General features: G+C 39.9%; 1 protein-coding gene across 6 annotated transcripts in view; it reads left to right on the top strand.

The window, feature by feature from the left end:
* LOC125464301 (probable E3 ubiquitin-protein ligase HECTD4) overlaps positions 1-18,091 on the top strand; it is a 284,911-nt gene that overhangs the window by 223,289 nt on the left and 43,531 nt on the right. For all 6 annotated transcript variants that reach the window (XM_059654988.1, XM_059654987.1, XM_059654990.1 and 3 more), the window contains 8 exons: positions 678-915; positions 2,001-2,137; positions 3,747-3,873; positions 9,053-9,190; positions 10,550-10,686; positions 11,832-11,992; positions 15,769-15,950; positions 17,066-17,271. In XM_059654988.1, the coding sequence (XP_059510971.1) occupies positions 678-915; positions 2,001-2,137; positions 3,747-3,873; positions 9,053-9,190; positions 10,550-10,686; positions 11,832-11,992; positions 15,769-15,950; positions 17,066-17,271 (1,326 nt within the window). The remainder of the gene's footprint in view (positions 1-677; positions 916-2,000; positions 2,138-3,746; positions 3,874-9,052; positions 9,191-10,549; positions 10,687-11,831; positions 11,993-15,768; positions 15,951-17,065; positions 17,272-18,091) is intronic.

Here is an 18,091-nt window from a genome sequence, read left to right as displayed (position 1 = left end):
TTGTTTGTTTAATTAGTTACAAATTGCTGTCTGTGGGTCTGTGTTATGTGCAGATTAGCTGCTCTGTTTCCTTGCAACAGCCTTGATTCCACTTCAGGATCATATTGTTGGCTATGTAGTGCTTTAGGCTTTGAGATTGTAAAAGGTTCCAGATAAATGCAATATTTTTAGTTAACGTTTCAAGTCCGGTGACCTTTCCTCAGAACTGAGGGTCACGGGACCCGAAATGTTAACTCTGTTTTCTCCTCCGCAGATGCTGCCAGACCTGCTGAGGTTTTCCAGCAACTTTGTTTTTGTTTCTGATTTACAGCATCCGCAGTTCTTTTGGTTTTTATTTAAATACAATATTTTTACTTTTAAATTGACACAATGAAGTAATTGAAAATGAAAACAAAAACAGAAAAAAGTGTGGTGCTGGAAATCTGAAACAAAAATAGAAACTGCTGGAGAAACTCAGCAATCTGGCAGCATCTGTGGATAGAAAACAGTTAACATTTCAAATCCAATGTCTCTTCTTCAGAACACGTTTTGGCTCTTGAGAGGTCTATCTGGATTCCATGATGGAGGTTCCGAACTCCCATCAAGACTCAGAAATAATGCAAATTGTGTCTCTAGTTATTTCTAATCATGTACAGCAGATCCTTGACTTTTACTTGTTTCTGTCTGCTTTTTAATAGAATACTAAAGTCCGTGCAAACTTTGGATGTCGTCCTTTTGCTTATGCAGAAGGCCAGGCACACAGGAATGCGGCTGATCTCTGCATTGATCTAGCGGAGGAAATCAGTGCCAATTTTGAGGCTTTACCATTTGCCATGGCCTCTGACAGTGACAATGATGCTGGTGCTAGTGTGGCTTCTGATACTGCATCCCATGGTCCTCCCTGTCGAATTGCAGCTACTGCTGCAGCACAACAGCGTAAGTAGCATTTCTCATTTAAAGACAATTAGTTGCATCTTGCTGCTATGTTGTTCTGTCATTTTTATCCCTTTCAGTCTCGATTACTTGGCTTCTCTTGTATTTTAGATTTGCTGTATGGTTCAGTGGCAGCTTTCATATGCTCAGGTGAACATACAGGAAGCCCATTCTCTAAATACTTAACTGCCCATCTCTAGAAAGTAGCGGCCTCTATAATCAGACTACTTTTCAAGCTACTGATCAATGAGTGTTTTCATCAGCACTTACATTTCAACCATCATAAAATAGATGATCTGATTGAGACCTTGCTGAATGCAAATTAGCTGCTGCATCTTTGCAATAGAGGCAATGTGTCATAAGTTGCAAAGTGCTTTGGAATGTTCTGTCATGAAAGGTTCTATATAAATGCAAATTCTCGAACAGTCGATAAACAAAAACATGTAAGATGACATATATTTGTAGTCAGCATCATAGAAGCTAGATCCTGAAAAGAAAAATAATAAAAACTTGAAATCACTGAATTAACACTTTTTAGAGATGCAATGATTTTAACCTTGCATTTCTGACCACTAGCTGGGCTATACTGATCTTTCTAAACATGTGAAAATTCAAAAGCATTCATCTCTATTTAGGAAAAAGAAGTTGAGCTCGGTTAATAATTGTTATTGGGATTTATTAGATTTTAAACAAATGATAGCTCAGATGCTTTTTTAAAAAAAAGTCAGTTTTGCAAGCAACTATGTCAAACATATGACGTTGTGTATGTTTGAATTATGTGTAATTATGTATCTTGATTCCTTCCAAAAACCCTTAACCTTGACAAGATTAGAATAAGAATTCAGGTCTTTGACCTGAAATATTAACCCTGTTTCTCTCTCTCGCCGCTGCTGCTGCTAGACCTGCTCAGTATCTTCAACATTTTCTTTATTCACTTCAGACTTCCAACGTCTGTACATTTTGCTTTTAGCAAGATCTATAGTGATTTAGAATGGATCAGAAATTTCACAAGCTGTAAAGAACACTATTTGGTGGAAGGATGATGAGCTGCAAATGTGTCTCATGTGACATTCTCCTCTTATTTACAGAATATGACAGTGATGCCTCTTGCCATTACAAAGTAGAATTGAGCTACGAAAACCTTTTGATATCTGGTCCGTACTGTCATCCGTCACCAGTAGCCGATGATGAAAGTGATGACGATGACGATGATGATGTTCCAAGAGTAAGCGCTTGACAACTTAAAAGTTAATAATGAGCAAGATTTATGTTGTCTTTCTCATTGTACTAGTTCTGTCCCTTTTCCTTTCTGAGAATTTGGAAATTCATAAGCAATGGGCCGACAGTCCCTGCAGTTATCATATTATTGATAGACACCATAACATTTGCACCTCACAAATGCCAGGTTTGACCATTTACCAATGAGACACAATCTAACCTCCGCCCCTTGACGTTCATTGAATCCCCCCACTATCAGCATCTTGGGGTTTACCATTGACCAGCAATTCAACTGGATTCACCACAAGCATGATGGCTACAAGAGCAGATCAGACCGTAGGATTACTGCGACTAGTAACTCCCTCCTGACTTCCTAAAGCCTATCTACCATGTCTAAGGCACGACTCGGGAGTGTGCAACAACACTCAAGAACCTTGACACAATCCAGGACAAAGCCTGCTTGATTGACATTAAGTCCACAAGCATCTGATGTTCAATAGCACTGTGTATACTATCTACAAGATGTACAGCAGAAGTTCACCAAAGATTGAGACAGCACCTTTTAAGTCCACGACCACTTCCACCTGGAAGGACAGGGCAGCAGATACATGGGAGTGTCACCACCTTCAAGCTTCCCTCCATGCCATGCGTCACCTTGGCTTGGATAAATAACACCATTCCTTCATTTGTTACAGGGTCAAAATCCTGGAATTCCCTCCCAAATGACGTGGGTCACCCAACAGAACATGGACTGTATCTGTTTAAGAAGACAGCTCGCCATCATCATCTCAAGGGCTACACACAGGACAGATGATAAATGCTGGCCAGCTAATGATGCCCATATCCCACAAAATGAATTCAAAGCAGCCATAATTAGATCTTTGTGCTCCCCAGTACAGTAGCATGGTGGCTCAATAGTTAGCACTGTTGTCTCGAAGTGCCAGGGACCCAGATTTGATTCCAGCTTTGGGTGACTGTCAGTGTGGAGTTTGCATGTTCTCCCCATGTCTGCATGGGTTTCCACCGGGTGCTTTGGTTTCCTCCCACAGACCAAAAATGTGCAGGTTAGATGGATTGGCCATGATACATTGCCCCGTATTGTCCAGGGATGTCCTGGGTAGGTGCATTAGCCACGGAAAATGTAGGTTATGGGAATAGGATAGGGACACAGGCTTGGGTGAGAAACTCTTCAGAGAGTCAGTACAGACTTGATGGACCGAATGACCTCTTCCTGCACAGTTGGGATTCCTTGATTTCATGAATATTTCAGTCGCAGTTGGTGTAGTAATTTTCAGGGGAACTGATGAGATTGCACTGCAGATATTCCCATTAATTTTTCTGGAGAGCACATCAATTATAAATGATCATCGAGTCATCTTTATGACGAGCTATCATATACCTATCTTTCATCCTGTACATTTTCTTTATTATGGGACTTGAGACATGAACATCAATATATTGAATAAGAAATATTTACAAAACACAAAAAAGATAATTTTCAATGAGTAATCAAAATATTTTTTCATTTATCATCATTTTCTCCTATTAATTGAGAACGCTTTTTGAAAAACTATTTATGCCTGATTTCTGACATGTCTTATATTGTCTTTTCACAGGAGGATCACTATGCACTTTTAGTCAAAGCCTGGGAAACTAAAGTTTTCCCTACGATTCGCAGACGATTTCGGAATGAAGCGGAAAGAAAATCTGGATTAGATCAGATAAAGGGTGCACTGCAACTTGGTAAGTTCCATGCAATTTAGTGTGATTAATGAATAGCTGTAACAGATTGTTCAATTTTCAAATTGTTTTGTTGAATTGTTAGGTATTCCTTTTTTAAAAACAGATATCTGAACATGTTTCTGTTTGCCATTCTTCTTCCAAACTTCTAAATGTTCCCTTTTTTAAATCTTCTCAAGCCTGGTAAATCTCAAATATCTGTTCTCCTCAAATTCATGCCTTCTACACATGCACAGTTTTCACTCCTCAACTGGTAGTAAAGTCGTGGACTTGCAAGGCCCTAAAATTCCCGAAACCCCTCTTTACTCCTTTCAGTCACTCCTAAGATTTGGTAATCTGTCCTAATAACTGCTTACACGGCTAGTTGTCATGTTTTAGTTTGATGCTTCTTTTGACTTGATTACGTTAAATGCTATATTAATGAAAGTTGTCATAAAGAACACTGGGAGCAGTCATTTCATGTAAAATTACCTTTTTTATGTTGAGGAATTGCACGAATGTCATCTGTCAGTTGAAAAGATAGGAATAAAGAGGAACTGAGTTATTTCATACAACAAACATGTGATATCTTGTAGCTGTATATAATACAACTGCAGTGACCATTTTTCACTTGAATCCACAAACAATAAAAAGATAACTACCCAATTAATCTGGTTTTGGTAGTGTTGCTAAAGTTGGCAGTATTGATTTTGTCAACAGAAACCCCTTATTCTCTAGCAGTTCTAGTTGTTTAGCAGCATTGTCTCTAAAGGGTTAAATCACACCGAAACCATTTTAGCTGCATTCTGTTACTTACCGTTTGCCTTTATCATACATTTAATCCATTGCCATTTCCTAGGACAAGCAAAGTTAATTCTGCCTTTCATAGTTAATGATATCATGTGATCCTTATTAAGCTGTGAATTTTTTTTTCCTGTTTACCCTTGGGCGCCTTTCAAGTTCGCTAGGATTGATTGTGTGACCGCAGAAATTTGCTTTTGACATAATTTGTCACTGCATGCATTTCACATGCAGAATTCTATGGTACAGAGTTCTTAGCAGTGTAAGTATCTGGCTAATGCAACTGCCCCTTGGAGGGCCTCACATTGCTCACAAGTTGAACCCACATCTTCAGACAGAAAAGGAAACACGCCCTCCATTCCAACTGTGGTGGTAGTCATTCTTTGTTTATTTACATTGCGTACTTGTACTTTGGCAGCACAGGTTGCAAGTTTGGCAGAGAGTTGCAGGTTCAGGCTGTTAATTTTAGATGGCTGTAAACCTTTTTTCGTTTTTCTTTGCATTCTTTGTTGACCCCATCAGTTCTTAAATTTCATTTAAATCCTAGCCCAGCTCGATCATCTCTCAGCATTGCCCCCTGATTCCTGGGTCTGCAGTTTAGTCATGCCAACTATCAAGATATACTGCCCCCTATAACCCACTTGACTTTCAGTGAACAGGATCAGGCTTTAGAAGGACAGATCCAGCTGATGAGTGACCAGACCACTGGATGATCTGTGTGCAGCTCCTAATTGACTTGCCATTAATTGCTAGACTGGTTGCATTAAAGCTGCAGTGCTGGCTGTGTCCAACTCCGGATTGTAATTGGATGGAACCCCTGTTTCTGAACACCCCAAGCTGCTGACTGACGATAACCAAAACTTTGGACTGAGACTAAACACTGTCCTTTTGACTAACTGTGACTGTAAACGTCGGAGCAGAAGCAGACTATTTAGCCCATCCAATCTGTTCTGCCATTGTGAGATCATGGCTGAACTGATCATCTTCACTTGCCTGTTTTTTCCATAACCCTTGATTCCCTTTCACTCTTAAAAATCTGTACATCAGCCATCAATATGCTTAATGACCCAGCATCGTCTCGCCTTTTGTGGTTCAAAAAATTCCTCCATCTCCATTTTAAATGAGTCACCTCTTAATCTGAGATTATACCTTCTGGTCCTAGGCCCTCCCGTGAGTGGTGACAACCTTTCTGCATCTATGCTGTCAAGTCCCTAACAATCTTATATGCTTCAAGGTCTTTGCTCATTCTTCTAAACTCCAGTGAGTACAGGTCCAAGGTACTCAACCTCTCCTCATAAGAAAATCCATCCATAAACTATGGAAGTATCTCTGAACTGCTTCTAATGCCAGATGTACCTTTCCTTAGATAAGGAGACAAAAGCTGTTTAGTTTTCTAGGTATGGTTTAACCAGTGCCTTGTATTGTTTTCGTAAGACTTCACTATTTTTACACTGCAGAGGGATCCTGGAGTAATTATTATTAGGTCCCTGAAGTTGGCAAAACACATAAATTGGATTGTTAAGAAGGCATATGGGACTCTTGCTTTCATCAGTTGTGGCATAGAGTATAAGAACAAGGAGGTAATGTTGGAGTTGTACGGTGAGTTGGTCAGGCCGGAGCTGAAGTACTGCGTGCAGTTCTGGTCACCTCCCCACATGAAGGATATGATAGCACTCGGGGATTGGGGGGCACGTGATGGGTTGTACAGGAGAAGTTTGCCAGGATATTGCCTGGGAAGGAGCAATTGAGCTATAAGCAGAGATGAGATAGGCTTTGTTGTGGACCAGACCAAACCAAACCCCCTCAAAACATTATTAACAAGGTAACTCAGACCCCTAATTTTAAAGGTAAGTGTAAGAAGTGTTCCGGATGCAATTCGGTTGGTCAGGCATGAAACAAAACACACTTCATCCACACACTATAATTAAAATACAAACAAAATAAAAATAAAATGGTTTATGTGTATCAGTCATCATTTGAGTGAGTGTGAAGAGAGCAAACTATTTTCATGGCAATGTGACTGTCAGGCCACTCTGTTCTGATGCATGAGATGGAAGTGCCCCTGAACACAGTGGCCTGCCAGTTACATTGCCATGAAAAGTATTCATGCAGTCCAAAATGTAGTGTTGAAGTTGTGTATTATATTCTAAATGAGTCATAGATGTGTCATGACGTGGTGAGGCTGGTGCATGTCCGATGCCTACCAAAATGCTCAACAAAACAATATACTATATATCTACTACTAATTAACACTTCCAATGTCGTAACTTCCCAAACACACCTTTAGCAAAGGCAAATTCAGTGAAATAGATTGTCTTACATGCAATTCTAGCAGCAGGATTAGAACCGCCAACTTTTAGCTGTAACAGAGAGAGGAATAAGAGCTTCCACAACCAGCTTCAAAATCTCAGCAACTGCTACTGAAGGTTATAAACTAAAAAAAAATTACCTGATGATGTAGGAACTTGATCACACCCATTCAGGCTGTTTCCATTGTTTCAACTTTATTTTTTAAAAAACCCAAGGTCCCTCAAGCCTTTTACTTAATTGGCTTTGGAGCAGACTGCTCTGCATCTGTCTCAACCTTCTTCATTTTCAAAAAAAGACCGGAACAAAATGCACCTCTTAAAGTGTAATATCGCCACAGCTTGAATTCTTTTCTTTAGAACATAAAGACTGAGGAGGCCAAGACTCAGCTGTTTAAGATGTGAGGGCTATGGACAGCATGAGTAGGAACAGCATTCACCATGATTGAGAGGTCACTCGCGAGGGTGCGTGGTTTTAGGGCAAGTGGTAGGAAATTCAGAGGGGATCTGAAAAAATACATTTTCACTCAGAGGGTGCTGGGAATTAGGAATGCACTGCCTGGGAATGTAATAGAAGCTGGAAGCCTTACAACCTTTTTAAAAAAAAAATTTGGATGAGCACTTGAAATATCGTAACGTTCAAGGATATTGTAGGAATTTGGGATTAGCCCACCTTTAGTGGTAGTTATTGTCAGTTAACGTTGATGTAGCATGGCACCGTACAGGAACATGTCCATTCCCTTTACTGATCATTGCTGTCAAACGTGACAAGCTGCCAGTTTTTGCCAGCTGAAAAGCAATAGAAATATTATAAGGCCATGTAAGTTCTGAATAAGGTGCAAGATAGCCATGCTGTAAGCATCAGTCATCATGGAGCAAGAGTGAAGAGAGCAAACTAGGAGCCCTGAGATGCACCCTGTTCTGATGCATGAAATGGGTGTCTGTCCCTGAACGCAGTGGCCTGGCAGTCATAATACCATGACAAGTGTGTTGATGCACTGCAAAATGTAGTACTGCAGTGGTGTATTATATTCTAAATGAGTTACAGTTGTGCCATGATGATGTGGTGAGGCTGGTGCATGTCTTATGCCAGTCTGTGGTTGAAGACTGCAAGTTGTTGTTCTGGAGTGATCCCTGAGGTATTGGGGAATAAGCGTCGAGTAGGAGTTGCTAGTTATCCACTTAGACTCTCATGTTGGAAATTGCCACCTTCTCATTTCTCACTATTGCCTGCCAAAATACAAACTGAATATAACTGAGGTCCAGATAAGAATTGAATTTTATTGCATGCAAATAGGTGTCTCATTGCTCATGAGCAATGTTCTAGCAATATTAAAATTTTAAGTTGAACCCAACTCTAATTTTGACAATCTTCCCATACTTTACCAACTGGCTCACTAATGCCCATGTCACTTAGGGGCTGGGAAGGTTATGGTCAGAATTTTTTAGACGCACATTTAGACTAATTGTCAGTAGACCCAAGGATCATGCGTACTATATTTTTTCAATAATGCTCCTTAGCCAGAATGTATGTCTGATAGTGCCTCAGACTTGGATGTCAAATGTGACAGCACACATTCATAATTTGAGGGGGTCAGTTCGCTCAGTTGGCTGGAAGGCTGGTTTGCAATGCATAGTGATAACAGCAGTGTGGGTTTAATTCTTGCACTGGCTGAGTTTACGATGAAGGAATGTTCCTCTCTACCTCGTCTCTTGCATGAGGTGTGTTAACATTCAAGTTACATTTGTTATGCCTCTTTCATGAGAGGGCAGCCCTGTGGTTCTCTGAGATTATGGCACTTTTGCCTTCAGATAATTGCAACATACATGCCCAGACAGTATTGAATTTTGAAGTATTTCACTTACACTAAACACAAAATGTAATTTGTATAAAACAGTTTGCTGATGCCTGAACAATGAGTGACCGGTGGGTGTGTGCATTGAAAATTAAAGGCAAGATTTTCTTTAAAATCCTTCCAACTAATATTAGTCTTATATTTAAAATGTTTTTGTAATGTTTGCAAGTTTTTATGATGGTATTCAGGCATGTCAGATAAGTTGTTATTATCTTAAAATGAGTGCTTGGTTTCCAACAGGTATGGTAGATATTGCTCGTCAGACGGTCGAGTTTCTATATGAAGAGAATGGTGGCATACCGAGAGATCTCTACCTCCCAACCATTGAAGACATTAAAGATGAAGCTAATAAATTCACAACTGATAAAGTTCGAAAAGGTAATTATTTTTCCTGTAACATCAACCTTAGTGGATTTATTGTGCAGTTTGTAGTTCATGTCTTTGCCTTAGTCCCTGACTACCAAAGGAGATCAGGAACAAGCTGCCAGAAGAAGTGGTGCAGGCAGGTACCGTTACAACGTTTAAAAGGCCATCTGGATAGATGTATGAGTAGGAAGTGTTTAGAGGGCTATGGGCCAAATGCTGGCAAGTGGGACTAGGTCAGACTGGTCGGCGTGGGCATGTTGGAGTGTCTGTTTCTAAGTTTTTCACTCTGAATCTCCTTGTTTTTGATTCTGAGCCCATTAGTTTCCTTGTTTTACCCGTGACAAGGCTATTTTCATGTAGTACTTGCACCTGTTTTAGCAAACAGAGTTGTTTTCAATATAGAATGCTGTTTTGGAGGACATCTTTCAGCAATGTAGTCAAAAGCAATGAAGTCATTCTTAACATAATTAAATGTAGTGTGCAGCAGGGATTAATGTAAGTATATTCTTGTCAGCATTGTTAGGTCCACGTAGTGACTTTGAGCAATAGCAACTTGGAACAAGGTTGGTCCAGACCAACTCTGCTTTTATTACTGATAGCCTGTACAGAATCTGATCTGATGTTGTTTTAGAGACAAAAAAAACTGCAGATGCTAGAATCGAGGTGGACGAACAGGAGGCTGGAAGAACACAGGCAGCATCTGAAGGAAAGGAGTAGTCAATATTTTGGGTATTACCCTTCTTCAGGGCTGGATGTGTGGGTAGCAGGAGCTGCAAATAAAGTGGGTGGGGGGTGTGATGTGGTGATAGGTGGACACTGGTGGTAGGTATGACCTGGTTGCTCAACAGGAGTGTTGAATGCGGTTGATGGCTGGAAAGGTTATATGAAATTGGGGAACTCAGTGTTGAGTCCTCCAAGCTTTGGGGTGCCCTGACAAAAGATACGGTGTTGTTCTTCAAATTTGCATTGAGAGTCGCTGCGACATTAGAGGATACCGAAGACGGACATGTTGGAGGGGGAGTGGGGCAGGGAATTGAAAAGGGTGGTGACTGGGAGGTTCGGTTGGCTGTTATGGGCAAGACGACGATCACCAACAGTCTGCAGCCCCATCCACCACCACCACTTTATCTGCAACCCCCCTGCCCCCCATCCAGCCCTGAAGGAAGGTAATACCTGAAGCATGGACTGCTCCTTTCCTTCAAATGCTGCCAGGCTTGCTGTGTTCTTCCAGCCTCCTGATTATCCACATGACATCGTTTTACATTGTTGTGAAGGACCCAGATTGGTGCAGAATTAATGTAAACCTGACCTCTGTTAGTGAGCACAATTGTTCCAATACCAATATCACATAATTGGCGGTCTGTTCTACAGGCCTAACTGTGGTGATCCGGTACCCAGACAGTAATAATCTCAACAGCAGCACTGGTGGCACTGCTTTACCGAAGTTTGCCATCCGGGGAATGATGAAAACCTTTGGCTTGAATGGAGTTGTTCTTGATGTTGACACGGTAAGTTAGAAAACATTCGAGTCAAGAACTGTAATTACTTGAATTCATTAAATTAACAAATTTTATGGGCTGTTCATGGGGCAGAATGTGAGATAAATGTGTTGTATCTTTTGGAGGCAGAGAGAAACTGGAAATTCTGATTGAGACCTCCTATTCAGCAACTGATATCAATGACTCTGGGTTGACACAACACATGGTTTTGCTTGGTGCCTTCCTGGATAAGGAGGATGTGTGATGCTGATGAAAATTAGGAAGTGGGAGCACTGGCTTGTTCTACAGAATGTCAGAAAACACTGTATGCCTGCAATCATTCTTATCATTTTTGACACCACAAGTGAGCCATGCTTCACTGTCTAAAATACAAGAAATATTTATTTCAGTTGTGAATCAAAAGAACTGTTAGAATGCATGAAAATGACTTTGTAATAATGTAATTAGCCATTCCTGCATCTGTATTTTAAAATTACGTGCCTATCAAGCGGTAGTGAGCATGTTAAACCAATTCTTCACAACAGAATTTGGAATCTTCTATTTCAGAAGAGACTGCTTCAGGCAACTCCAATAGAGAGCAGTGAAAGGTGCCCACATAAATTTGGCTGCTTCTGTCAACCTCTCCTTTGGAGTGGATGAACTATTTTGTACAATCTTTATACCAAACGCTCAAAATGCCCAGCCTGCAGCACTGATGAGAAGGGGAAAGTCTTGTGTTGGTTGCCTTTATTGGCCTGAAGCTTTTGATACTTTCAGCCAACTTTTAGACACACCACCTGGATTAGGTGGGTTTTAAACCTCGGCCTTTTGGCCCAGAGGTAGAGACACGAATAAATTTCATAGGCTATTAATGCAGCAGAGTGCAGGACCGTTGTGTTGTGTCATTTAGGGCCAGACAGAAACTGGAACTCAAGCTCCTGTCCAGCAACTGGTATCAGTAACTCGGGGTTGGCACAATGCAACGTTTTGCTTAGTGTCTTCCTAGATAAGGAAGATGTGTGAACACTAGCACAAAATCCCTCCCTGCAGTTCTAAGTGTAATGATTATCTTAGATTCTAGTTGTTTTAATGCCTGTTGATACTTGTTTAAACACTACCACTGCTTTCATGGTCCATGTAATACATAAACAGTCCATTCATTTTTCCCAATTTAGGTCAATGAATTAGTTCAGGTGGAGACATACTTACGAAGCGAAGGTGTGCTGGTTCGTTATTGGTATCCAATTGATATGCTGGAGCGCCCTCCTGCAGGATACAGGCGCACAGCTGCTTATGGACTAGTTACTCTGGACAACACAAACATCCAGATACACAGGTAAGTTATTTCCAAGTGAAGTATCAAAATTTGAAATGTAAACTCCAGTTTGAAAACCTGAAACCAATGCTGCCATCTGAGATCAGAGGATATTCCATGCAATATGGACATGCACTCCATTGAAACTCAAGTTGATCAACTTAAGTTGATTTAGATTTTATTAAGAATGAAATTGCAAAAATTGAGTTATTGGAATGTTGTGCATTTACACAGCATAAATTTAGTTTTTGGTGTACTTATGCATTTCTGCCACAAATGTCAGTCAATTTTAAAACCCACCAAATAGTTTCCATGCCTATAAGAAAGGACAGCATTTGCATGACCTGTAAGCAGACAATAATGCCCTCATTTGATTGCTATCATTAATATTAGTTTCATTTTCTTATGTAGGGATTTCCACCAACCCGCCCCCGCCCCCCCGCCATGACCATAAATCTATAATGCAATTTTGAGGATGTCTATTGACCCTATTTTGAGATTGGTTAAGTATGTCTAAGTAAAATGTTGACAGTAAAAAATCTGCTTTTCAGTTGCTGTTTCAAGAAGCTGGTGAGACTTTTTTTTGAGACGAAACAGCCTTTGTTATTACCTCTCTTTCAGTCAACAGGCTTTCAAAATTTAAGCTTTGATGCCTTCTGGTAATAATTTTTGTTTTGCTTTAACTTCTTAAAATCTCTACATTACACTTTGTGCTTTGGCACTTCAACTTAATTGCCAATTTAAACAAAAAATGCTAATGAATGTTTGTTCCTGAATTTAAGCAGTTAATGCAGGCAGATGTGTGAGGGATACAAGAGTGGAACAAGTAATATACAATCAAAGTGCATGTGAAAGCTTATCATCATTATCACAAAAGGAGATTCCCTATTCATGCAAATTGGTTGTTACTTAAGTTGAGTACCATACCAACTTTTTTGTATGTTTAAAAATAATTATTGTCATAAATTGTAGTTTGTGGATGTCCTGTCTCAGTTGTACAGTTGGCTCCGCTATAACGTGATAGTTGTGCTCCTGCATAACAACATGTCATAGAAAATCACGCTGTAGAAATAACGGGGCCTATGGGAAAAGCAGGATTGGGGCAGACCACCAAAAACCATCACTCCAAATCTCTCAAAAATCACTCAAAAGCCTAAAGTACTCTAATGCTATTAATAAACACATTGAACTTAACCCCATATACGTTCCAGTACGGAGGAAACCTGGAAGTGAGGAAATCCATCACAACGGGCCCCAGAGTTTAAAAACCAGGCAGGAAGACACACTGATGTTTCACCAGAGGCTGCACTGAGGATGTTACGAAACACGAATGAAACGTCTGCAGAACAACAAACCAGCTCAGCTGGCCAACCAACCTCAACACCCTCAACCTGAGCTACAGATCTACTCCAAAACCTTAGAGCCTTACACAAAGGATAGCACAGTTTGAATAAATGTTTAATTCATACCTAATAACGAAACACCTTTTAAAAAATGTCAAGATAGTTGATGGTGAGGATATTTTGAAGTTGTTAATGTAGAGATTGAGGGTTATCGTCATCCTCACCACCATCCCCTTCAGGTCCGCCTGTGGTTGTCGGGTTAGCATGAAAAATAGTTTATTTAGAAGTGGGTGGCTGTGGTTCATTGTCTTCTGACTGTTTCTTGGGATTGACTAAAAACAAAATACAGTTTGTACTGCTTTGCCCTTTTTCCTTCATGAAGAAACTGTTCATAGGGTGCCAAATAAGATCTGCTTCCACAAACTGCTACCCTGCTGCATTCTGCGTTGTAATTGTCCTTTAAGAACTGCAATTACTTCTCAGGCAAAACAGAATTGGAAAGCTGTCATGATGCTGCATCCTGGACTGCTACTTCATCTCCAGCTTCCACTCACTCCCTCAGGGACATGTTGTAGATCAGTTGTAGAGAGGTCTCCACAGTGGGACTCAAGCCATTCTTCAACATCCTCTCTCTCCACTTCTTCAAATCCAACTTGCGTTGCAAGATCAACGCAATGTTCTCTGATTCTTGGCATCTCATCTGACAGATCAAAGCCATTAAAATGTCAAATAAACTCTGAGAAAAGCTTCTACCAAACTGCATACGAGTCCTTCCTGACATTACCTGAAGTCTTCACGATAATCTGAATTTGCGTTCTTGATATTTAAGCTCTTTCAAAATTGAAGAATGCTGTTCTTATCCCCCCCCCGGTGCCTGCCATCAGCCTCTTAAATGTGTGTCTTACATGATGAGCTTTAAAAACTACTACTGCACCCTGGCCCATGGGTTGAAGGAGAGAGGTTGTGTTTGGGGATAGAAGTAGCACTTTGTTTTCAGCAAGCTCACCAATGGTGGGAGGATGGCTTGGCACATTATCCAGGCTGAGGAGAATCTTGAAATCCCTGTTTTATTTCCTGCAATACTTTTGTACTGATACAATCATATTACAAACCAATACAAGTTCATGTTTTAGAAATAGCATTCCCCTATTTCAGTTGTTATAGCTAATTTGCGTTGCCAGAACATGCGTTACAGCAGAACCGACTGTAGAGCAAATGAAGCAACACAGATGTTTGTTCCTTTAAAGTGGCAGAGGTATGTGGTAGTGTTGTAACTCATATTTGGTGTTTTTGCTTATTTTAATTTCCTCCTCCTCCAAATTTGTCAAATTCTTCAAGTGTCCATATGTATATTCCTTGGCAAGTGTGTTAGCAGGTTTTTCCATTACGTAAACTAATGTTGTCTTGTGATTGCCATTCTGGAAGACTGCATGGATTAATAGTGGGCAATCAAAAAGTATACCAACAATATCTTTCTTCCCCCTCCTCGAACTCATGGCTACAAACCAGTTGATTTTTTTTACATTGTTTCCCTGGCTTCTTGGTCAAAGCAACACACATTGAAAGTTGAACCTGGCACCTTCCTGGTCTGTATGGATCAATTTGCTCAATTTTGCCCCAACTACTGAATAATTGGATCAATTTAGCTTCGATGCAGTTAAGATCTATGGGAGGAAAGGTATTCACGGATTATGAGAGCAAGTGCACAACATTCCTTGTCTTTGTTATCCTATCCATGGAGTTCAGTGTTGTTAGCAAAATGACTATTACCTGAAGCCTTAAAGCCTGATCACTTTCACCGTCAAAATTGAGCAACTCCTTTGCTCATTTCCCTCAAAAAGCAGCACAGAAATCAAGTGCAAGTTTGAAAATGACTTCTTGAAAGTGCACCAACTGACAAAGGCTGCACGTTCTGACACTTGAAATGGGATCATTGTAAATTGTCACTGTCAGATGTGAATAGAATATTTAGATTTCTCACATCTTTTCTTTTAAAAAGAGCAGTTGCATCTAAATGGTTATGTGCATACTCTGCACTGCCCTCATTCCCAAATGATTGTCCAAAATGATCAACTTTTACCTAGATTTATCTTGATGAAAATCACATCTTCAGTGAGCTGTTGTTCTCTTTTTTGATATGCTTGCCAATCTTTGCCCTGTCCATCACTTCCACCTCAACAAATAGATGCAGGTGCAAACTCTTGTTAGTTCAGTGAATACAGTGAGCAAAATGGGAGTTTCCATTTTGCATTCTACAGTCTAGTATGAATATTACCTGGGTTGGAAGAATGAAAGAGTGGCAATGGAAAATATTTATCCATTGATCCACTGTCACCAAATCATATAATTAATTGCGGAGACAAAGGGGTACAGTGTGTTTAGTTGATTAGACTTTTATAAACCTTTTGTTTTTGATTCTCTTTGGTGTGTTTTCACTTTTTCATGATTGCTTAGAGAGTTACTTCGCTGTGAAGCTTCTTTGGCTAGACTGTATTGCCGTATGGCGTTGCTGAACATCTTTGCTCCAAAGTCACCCCACACTTTCACCCGGTTGTTCCATATACCTGCGGTACGTGACATCACTTTGGAGCATCTGCAGCTACTATCCAATCAACTTCTGGCCCCACCGCTCTCAGGTTGGTAATGATAAACTGATGTGGAGCTGAATGATAAACTGATCGTAAATAATCAAGTAATGGTGAAATAACTGCAGCTTGTTCAGGATCTGCCCCATTCTTGCCTCAGCAGTTTGGGAAGGGAACAAACTTCTGTTCAACTTTTAATTGTTAATACTTAATGATAATTTTTACATCCTTTTAACACCTAAAAACAAGGAAGGAAGAGAGGGAAATGTGCATAAAGATGAAAATCTGTAGCCAAGTTAGCTGCAGCTACCATTTGTCTCTAAGCAGCTGTTTACCAAGCAACATATACTGAAGTTGTGTGGTTCTCCTGATGGCAAAATAGTGTCTGGGGAACCCAAAAACTGGGAAATAGAAAGCATTCTTTAAGAAACTGTTTCAGTATAAAATAATAAATCAAACTTTTTGATTTATTCTTTTCTAGCCCTTTTGTATAAGGAATGTTTCCTATACAACAGTTTTTAGTGCTGAATGTTAAGAATGAGCTGATATTTTCCATTTGGGTTCAGTTTGATGCTATAAACCCTTGTATTAAAGTAGCAGCCCTAATTCATTGTCAGTGTTGTACTATTATCCATACATCAACTGTGAGAATGCACAAAGGGAAGGATAGATAAATAATAGTCTTAATAAAGTTTAATTTATAAATTATTCAGCTCTCTTTGCTGCTCCCACCAGGTACTCATAGTTCATGCAATCTGCCTATGTGGGCCTGGTTTTAATTGCTTAGTAAGCCATTTGGTAGAAATACACAGATTTTCAGCTTCACCCCAGCCCCCCCCCCCCCCCCCCCCCCCCAAAAAAAAAAAACTGGTGCTTTGTAAAAGAGGAAGTTTCTCTAACCGGTATAGCCCCTTTAGTCCATTTAAATGACATTGGTATCAATGAAGTTGGCAGCCACAAATAATTAAGTCTCTATTTCATATCCTTGCCTTTTCCTCCTAAGGGTTGTGTTTGTTAAACTCTGTATGTTGTTAGTTTATGAATGAAAGGGTGCAGTAATCACAAAGAAAATTAGTATAAATACATGTGTTTAAAATAACACATGATCTGAAAGAGAGAGGTTGGTGAAATGATTTGAGAAATTTGTTGTTCATCTTGCCCTGCAGATGGAACGATCAGCTCCAATTCAATTCTTTTGGCGCAGTCCCTCCAACATTGTAATCAGGGCCAAAACTGCTCTCCTACTGATCTCTTCTACCAGGGCAACTCCAATTCCATCAGGGAATGGCTTACAGTTGCTATCACACGAGCCTTACACCAGGGTGAAGAAAGTTTGCTGGATTTAACAAAACAGATCTGCTCTTTCTTACAGGTAACATTTCTTCATTTTCTATTTGATGCATCTGCATTTAACTCTTTTTTTTCAATGAAACCACTTTCTTAACTATTGTGTTTTACATATTATTAAAATGTAATACCACCTTCTCTCATTGATCACATGCCTTAAAGGTATCTCTAACTTCAGTGAATGAGGCACAATGCTCTTTTGATACATCATTGAGAAACTTGGTTGGAGGCAATGGCTGTCCAGCTAAACACAATCCTGATTAAAAGAATGTACCTGGAAGTGAATTGACAGCCTGAATCATGGGTTTTAAGACCGTCAAGATGGCAGGAGCAATGAAGATAAAGGTTTCCCAGTTTTAGCATAACCTGGAAGACTGAGTAAAAATGAACTGGAATATTGAATTATTGTTTCAGGATGGGTCCACACCTTAAATTTCACAAAGCAGTATGCAGGTTGACTCTTTCTGTGACCTTGTTCAAGAGGTGGAACATTGGAAAACATTTATCCAATAACAGAAGAATACATTAGAAATAATTAATACTTGATATTGAATTGTATATGTTACTGCTCTGATGTTCTAAAATAACGTGTTGAAGCTTTATACTACATTGCTGTTTGTGAGCTGAAGTTCTAAAGTGGAAGAGCAATGTATAACTCAAATAAAAATATAATTTCTCCCTAGTGATAAGAAAGGGAGACGTGTATTTAGGTTCATTTTAGATTTGGAGTCAATGTTGTACAGCAGTGTCTGAGGATTTACTTCGATTACACGCATTTAAAAGTGGCCTTTAAACCCTTGATGTGAATAGGGCAGGAGAAAAAGAGGAAAGTGATTGCTCAAGTC

This window comes from Stegostoma tigrinum, chromosome 26, assembly GCF_030684315.1.
Source record: "Stegostoma tigrinum isolate sSteTig4 chromosome 26, sSteTig4.hap1, whole genome shotgun sequence".
In the NCBI taxonomy this organism is placed as follows: Eukaryota; Metazoa; Chordata; class Chondrichthyes; order Orectolobiformes; family Stegostomatidae; genus Stegostoma; species Stegostoma tigrinum.
The sequence above is the reverse complement of the archived record's forward strand: the minus strand, read 5'-3'. Positions and strand labels throughout refer to the sequence as shown.